This window comes from Carassius auratus, chromosome 9 (genome assembly GCF_003368295.1).
Source record: "Carassius auratus strain Wakin chromosome 9, ASM336829v1, whole genome shotgun sequence".
Taxonomy (NCBI): domain Eukaryota; kingdom Metazoa; phylum Chordata; class Actinopteri; order Cypriniformes; family Cyprinidae; genus Carassius; species Carassius auratus.
Window position 1 is genome coordinate 4755469 of NC_039251.1, and position 6549 is coordinate 4762017.

At 53.4% G+C, this 6549-nt stretch overlaps 2 protein-coding genes across 8 annotated transcripts in view; both read right to left on the reverse strand.

Annotated features, from left to right (window-relative positions):
• LOC113109177 (NACHT, LRR and PYD domains-containing protein 3-like) overlaps positions 1-6549 on the reverse strand; it is a 1077877-nt gene that overhangs the window by 844276 nt on the left and 227052 nt on the right. The window lies entirely within an intron of this gene.
• The window catches only part of rab3gap1 (RAB3 GTPase activating protein subunit 1), a 48593-nt gene that overhangs the window by 39264 nt on the left and 2780 nt on the right, over positions 1-6549 (reverse strand). For both annotated transcript variants that reach the window (XM_026272819.1, XM_026272820.1), the window contains exons 7-8: positions 5411-5576; positions 4514-4613 (exon numbers count right to left, since the gene is read on the reverse strand). In XM_026272819.1, the coding sequence (XP_026128604.1) occupies positions 4514-4613; positions 5411-5576 (266 nt within the window). The remainder of the gene's footprint in view (positions 1-4513; positions 4614-5410; positions 5577-6549) is intronic.

Genomic DNA, 6549 nt, shown 5'->3' on the forward strand with positions numbered 1-6549 from the left:
ACCTTTATTAATTTTACCAAAAAAAAGTGCTATAGCTTCCAGTGGGCTTCCAGCCCACCTCAGCAGAGCCATGCCAAGCCGAACTGAGGCAGTAATTAAAGTAAAAGGAGCTCCTACCAAGTATTGATTACATGTACAGTACATGAACATACTTACCAGAAGACCAAGAATTCACTAAAAAAGTGGTATTATTTTATTATGTCTCATGAAGTATTTGAATTTGTTGAGATAGTGAATTGTTGTTAAATGTGAGCCGAAATCATCACAATTTTACACTGAAGCTGGCAGGCAGCTAAGGCATTTCCCAACCAGGCGCTGAGTGGTCCTAATCACAACACACACTGGCCCAGCTAACCAATCACAGCACATTTTGTATTTCAGAAGGCGGGCCTTCATTTTATACAGGAACTATTCGAGCCTTTCATGGCAGACTGGGGAGAGAGCTGTTGTAATATTATAAAATATGTGAAAAATAATGTTTTTTTTTTAACAACATAGTATGAGAGCCTGTTCTAGTACACCCCCAATAACCCCTAAAAGAGCTCATTAAGACCCCTTTAACATGCATAACATTTCTATAATTATTTTCTTCTATTTTATATTATATATATAATTATCTCCTGAGGCTCATGTGAGTGTTGGTCCGAGGGTCAGGAGAGAGTGAGGGACAAGGCTCAGGAGATAGTGATAGACAGAGGCTCAGGTGATGGACGAGGCTCAGGCGGGTGATGGACCGAGGCTAAAGAGATTGACGGACCGAGGCTCAAGAGAGTGACGGACCGAGGCTCAAGAGAGTGATGGACCGAGGCCCAAGAGAGTGATGGACCGAGGCCCAAGAAAGTGATGGACCGAGGCCCAAGAAAGTGATGGACCGAGGCTCAGGCGGGTGATGGACCGAGGCTCAGGCGGGTGATGGACCGAGGCTCAAGAGATTGATGGACCGAGGCTCAGGCGGGTGATGGACCGAGGCTCAGGCGGGTGATGGACCGAGGCTCAGGCGGGTGATGGACAGAGGCTAAAGAGATTGACGGACCGAGTCTCAAGAGAGTGATGGACCGAGGCCCAAGAGAGTGATGGACAGAGGCCCAAGAAAGTGATGGACCGAGGCTCAGGCGGGTGATGGACCGAGGCTCAGGCGGGTGATGGACAGAGGCTAAAGAGATTGACGGACAGAGTCTCAAGAGAGTGATGGACCGAGGCCCAAGAGAGTGATGGACCGAGGCTCAGGCGGGTGATGGACCGAGGCTCAGGCGGGTGATGGACCGAGGCTCAGGCGGGTGATGGAACGAGGCTCAGGCGGGTGATGGACCGAGGCTCAGGCGGGTGACGGACTGAGGCTCAGGCGGGTGACGGACTGAGGCTCAGGCGGGTGATGGACCGAGGCTCAAGAGATTGATGGACCGAGGCTCAAGAGATTGACGGACTGAGGCTCAAGAGAGTGATGGACCGAGGCCCAAGAAAGTGATGGACCGAGGCTCAGGCGGGTGATGGACCGAGGCCCAAGAAAGTGATGGACCGAGGCCCAGGCGGGTGATGGACCGAGGCCCAGGCGGGTGATGGACCGAGGCTCAGACGGGTGATGGACCGAGGCCCAAGAGAGTGATGGACCGAGGTTCAGGCGAGTAATGGACCGAGGTTCAGGCGGTTGAAGGACCGAGGCTCAGGCGGGTGACGGACCGAGGCTCAGGCGGGTGACGGACCGAGGCTCAGGCGGGTGACGGACCGAGGCTCAGGCGGGTGACGGACCGAGGCTCAGGCCGGTGGCGGACCGAGGCTCAGGCGGGTGATGGACCGAGGCTCAGGCGGGTGATGGACCGAGGCTCAGGCGGGTGATGGACCGAGGCTCAGGCGGGTGATGGACCGAGGCTCAGGCGGGTGATGGACCGAGGCTGAGGCGGGTGATAGACCGAGGCTGAGGCGGGTGATGGATTGAGGCTCAGGCGGGTGATGGACCGAGGCTAAAGAGAGAGATGGACCGAGGCTCAAGAGAGTGATGGACCGAGGCCCAAGAGAGTGATGGACCGAGGCCCAAGAAAGTGATGGACCGAGGCCCAAGAAAGTGATGGACCGAGGCTCAGGCGGGTGATGGACCGAGGCTCAGGCGGGTGATGGACCGAGGCTCAGGCGGGTGATGGACCGAGGCTCAGGCGGGTGATGGACCGATGCTCAGGCGGGTGATGGACCGAGGCTGAGGCGGGTGATGGATTGAGGCTCAGGCGGGTGATGGACCGAGGCTAAAGAGAGAGATGGACCGAGGCTCAAGAGAGTGATGGACCGAGGCCCAAGAGAGTGATGGACCGAGGCCCAAGAAAGTGATGGACCGAGGCCCAAGAAAGTGATGGACCGAGGCTCAGGCGGGTGATGGACCGAGGCTCAGGCGGGTGATGGACCGAGGCTCAGGCGGGTGATGGACCGAGGCTCAGGCGGGTGACGGACCGAGGCTCAGGCGGGTGACGGACCGAGGCTCAGGCGGGTGACGGACCGAGGCTCAGGCGGGTGATGGACCGAGGCTCAAGAGATTGATGGACCGAGGCTCAAGAGATTGACGGACCGAGGCTCAGGCGGGTAATGGACTGAGGCTCAGGCGTGTGATGGACCAAGCCCCAAGAGAGTGATGGACCGAGGCTCAGGCGGGTGATGGACCGAGGCTCAGGCATGTGATGGACCGAGGCTCAAGAGATTGATGACCGAGGCTCAGGCGGGTGATGGACCGAGGCTCAGGCGGGTGATGGAGCGAGGCTCAGGCATGTGATGGACCGAGGCTCAAGAGATTGATGACCGAGGCTCAGGCGGGTGATGGACCGAGGCTCAGGCGGGTGATGGACCGAGGCTCAGGCGGGTGATGGACCGAGGCTCAGGCGGGTGATGGACCGAGGCTCAGGCGGGTGATGGACCGAGGCTCAGGCGGGTGATGGACCGAGGCTCAGGCGGGTGATGGACCGAGGCTCAGGCGGGTGATGGACCGAGGCTCAGACGGGTGATGGACCGAGGCTCAGGTTGGTGATGGACCGAGGCTCAGGCGGGTGATGGACCGAGGCTCAGGCGGGTGATGGACCGATGCTCAGGCGGGTGATGGACCGAGGCTCAGGCGGGTGATGGACCGATGCTCAGGCGGGTGATGGACCGAGGCTAAAGAGAGAGATGGACCGAGGCTCAAGAGAGTGATGGACCGAGGCTCAAGAGAGTGATGGACCGAGGCCCAAGAGAGTGATGGACCGAGGCTCAGGTGAGTGATGGACCGAGGCCCAAGAAAGTGATGGACCGAGGCTCAGGCGGGTGATGGACCGAGGCTCAGGCGGGTGATGGACCGAGGCTCAGGCGGGTGATGGACCGAGGCTCAGGCGGGTGATGGACCGAGGCTCAGGCGGGTGACGGACTCAGGCTCAGGCGGGTGACGGACCGAGGCTCAGGCGGGTGACGGACCGAGGCTCAGGCGGGTGATGGACCGAGGCTCAAGAGATTGATGGACCGAGGCTCAAGAGATTGACGGACCGAGGCTCAGGCGGGTAATGGACTGAGGCTCAAGAGAGTGATGGACCGAGGCCCAAGAAAGTGATGGACCGAGGCTCAGGCGGGTGACGGACTCAGGCTCAGGCGGGTGACGGACCGAGGCTCAGGCGGGTGATGGACCGAGGCCCAAGAAAGTGATGGACCGAGGCCCAGGCGGGTGATGGACCGAGGCCCAGGCGGGTGATGGACCGAGGCCCAGGCGGGTGATGGACCGAGGCCCAGGCGGGTGATGGACCGAGGCTCAGGCGTGTGATGGACCAAGCCCCAAGAGAGTGATGGACCGAGGCTCAGGCATGTGATGGACCGAGGCTCAGGAGATTGATGGACCGAGGCTCAGGCGAGTGATGGACCGAGGCCCAAGAGAGAGATGGACCGAGGCTCAGGCGGGTGATGGACTGAGGCTCAAGAGATTGATGGACCGAGGCCCAGGCGGTTGATGGACCGAGGCTCAAGAGAGTGATGGACCGAGGCCCAAGGGAGTGATGGGCTGAGGCTCAGGCGAGTTATGGACCGAGGCTCAGGCATGTGATGGACCGAGGCTCAAGCATGTGATGGACTGAGGCTCAAGAGAGTGATGGACCGAGGCTGAGGCGAGTGATGGGCCGAGGCTGAGGCGGGTGATGGACCGAGGCTGAGGCGGGTGATGGACCGGGGCTGAGGCGGGTGATGGAGCGAGGCTCAGGTGTGTGATGGATAGAGGCTCAAGAGATTGAAGAGAGAGATGGACCGCGGCTCAAGAGAGAGATGGACCGAGGCTCAGGCCGGTGAATGAACCGAGGCTCAGACGGGTGATGGACTGAGGCTCAAGAGAGAGATGGACCGAAGCTCAAGAGAGAGATGCACCAAGGCTCAAGAAAGGAGATGGACCGAAGCTCAAGTGGGTGATTGACCGAGACTCAGGTAAGGGAAACAGGTGAGTGATGGACTGAGGATCAGGTAAAGGAAACTAAGGATCTGGTGAGTAATGGACAGAGGCTGAGAATTATATTGAGGACAGACGCACCTGGAGGCTGCTGTGGCCATGAGCACTGCTGGCCGTCCTGCAGGACGAAGGTGAAGCGGATGGAGATGCTGATGGGTGGCAGTGGTGTCAGTGGGCAGCCCTGTCAACACAACACAACATAAGACACACATTATGCACTTATCATCACTTATTAATATACATTTCACCAGAAAAAAAAACTAACAACAACTTCCCAAATGCAGCTTTCTGTGATAAATTATTATAGATATTCAATATCAAATAAACCTGTAAATGCTTTTGAGTTTTAATTACCAAGTAATTGGTTTATACAGTCAAAAGGAAATCCTCAACATTTCACAGATTATATCACAGTTTATTAATTACAGTTTAGAAAATGGTAATAAAATATGACAAGAGCTCAAAGTTAAACGGTTTCAGAAAAATTATTCTTGATAATGTCAGATACCTTTTATAGAAAAGTATACTATAATGTTTTATCAAAAGAAATAATATAACTTGTTTTATTTTCTAAAAAGATTTTATAAAATATTTATTAGGATCAGAAGTATGAAGTTGGGCAAGCCATGTAATGCCAGAGTAAAGTAATGCCACGTCTTACACATCAGTGTTCAGATCATCTTATCTCCTGACTGAACATAACAGCAATATTTCCATTCCCTGAATGAAAGCGTTTCATATTCCTAGCTTACCTGCTGCACGGGTGACTTCATCTGTCATGAGCTCATGAATAATACAATTATGAATATACATTTAGTTATTTTTCTATTATTGAACTTTAAATCAGGGGTTGAGGCATCAAAAGTAATTAAATCACAAGCTGTTTTATGGACAGGAACTGTAACATTATAATGAAAATCTCAACACTGCACACGAGCCGCATGTTCTCTTGGAGACGGACTGCGAGCAGAGACTCACGATCTTGTTCTTGAAGATGTCCAGCAGCCCCGACAGGTGTGTGTACTGACCAGGAGCCTTACGCAGGTGCACCATCTCGAAGTCTGTGCGGACCCCGGGCCCCTGACACTCACCCGCATACACCTTCCTCCACTTCTGCTGGATCTGCACCAGCAGCGGCACCTGACTGAACACACACACACAGAGAGAGAGAGAGAGAGAGACTCAGAGACACACACACACACACACAGAGAGAGAGAGAGAGACTCAGAGACACACACACACACGCACAGAGAGAGAGAGAGAGAGGGAGAGAGACTCAGAGACACACACACACACGCACACACACACACACACACAGAGAGAGAGAGAGAGACTAAGAGACACACACACACACACACAGAGAGAGAGAGAGAGAGAGAGACTCAGAGACACACACACACACACACACACACACACACACGGCTCAACAGCGCCCCCAGGTGCACTGAATCTACAGCACACAGCTTCTAGAAGGAGATCTCATTTATAAAGAAAGTCCTAGTTTTCATCTGATCACACAGAGTCAGAGCATCTCTCAGAAACATAACTCATATCACCGTATGAATAATTACAGCAGCCATCGACCGCAGTGATTCTCCACAGCAACTAACACTCTGTAAACATACAACTTTAGAAAGTTATACTAACAAATGTACAAAGAGTGCTCAGGAGTCAGACTGTAGTTAGTGTGACCTGAACTTTTCAAACCGAGTCATCTGAACAAACGATTTTACTGAGGAAAAACTGCACAAGTTCCCAGCATGCACTGCAGTTTTAAAATATTTGATGTTAATTACTATTAAAATATTTACTTTATTTCACATTTCCCTGTCTTAATCTATAGAGTCCGTCCGTCTCCTGTGGATCAGAGCTCATCGACTGATTGATCATCTGTACGAGAGAGAATCATCTGCATCTCACTGCAGCTCCTGGATCTGACACATATCACACTAATACTACACATATTCTGGAGTAATCTCTGAAAATAGAGAAATCTAAAAGACAGAGGATTGTTAAATATATTAGAATTGCTAAATGTTATAAATCTGACTTTTGTTGATTAGCTGAACTGAAGTGTTTGAGTTGTGGGACACAGCTTTTAAACAGATGCTGACGGA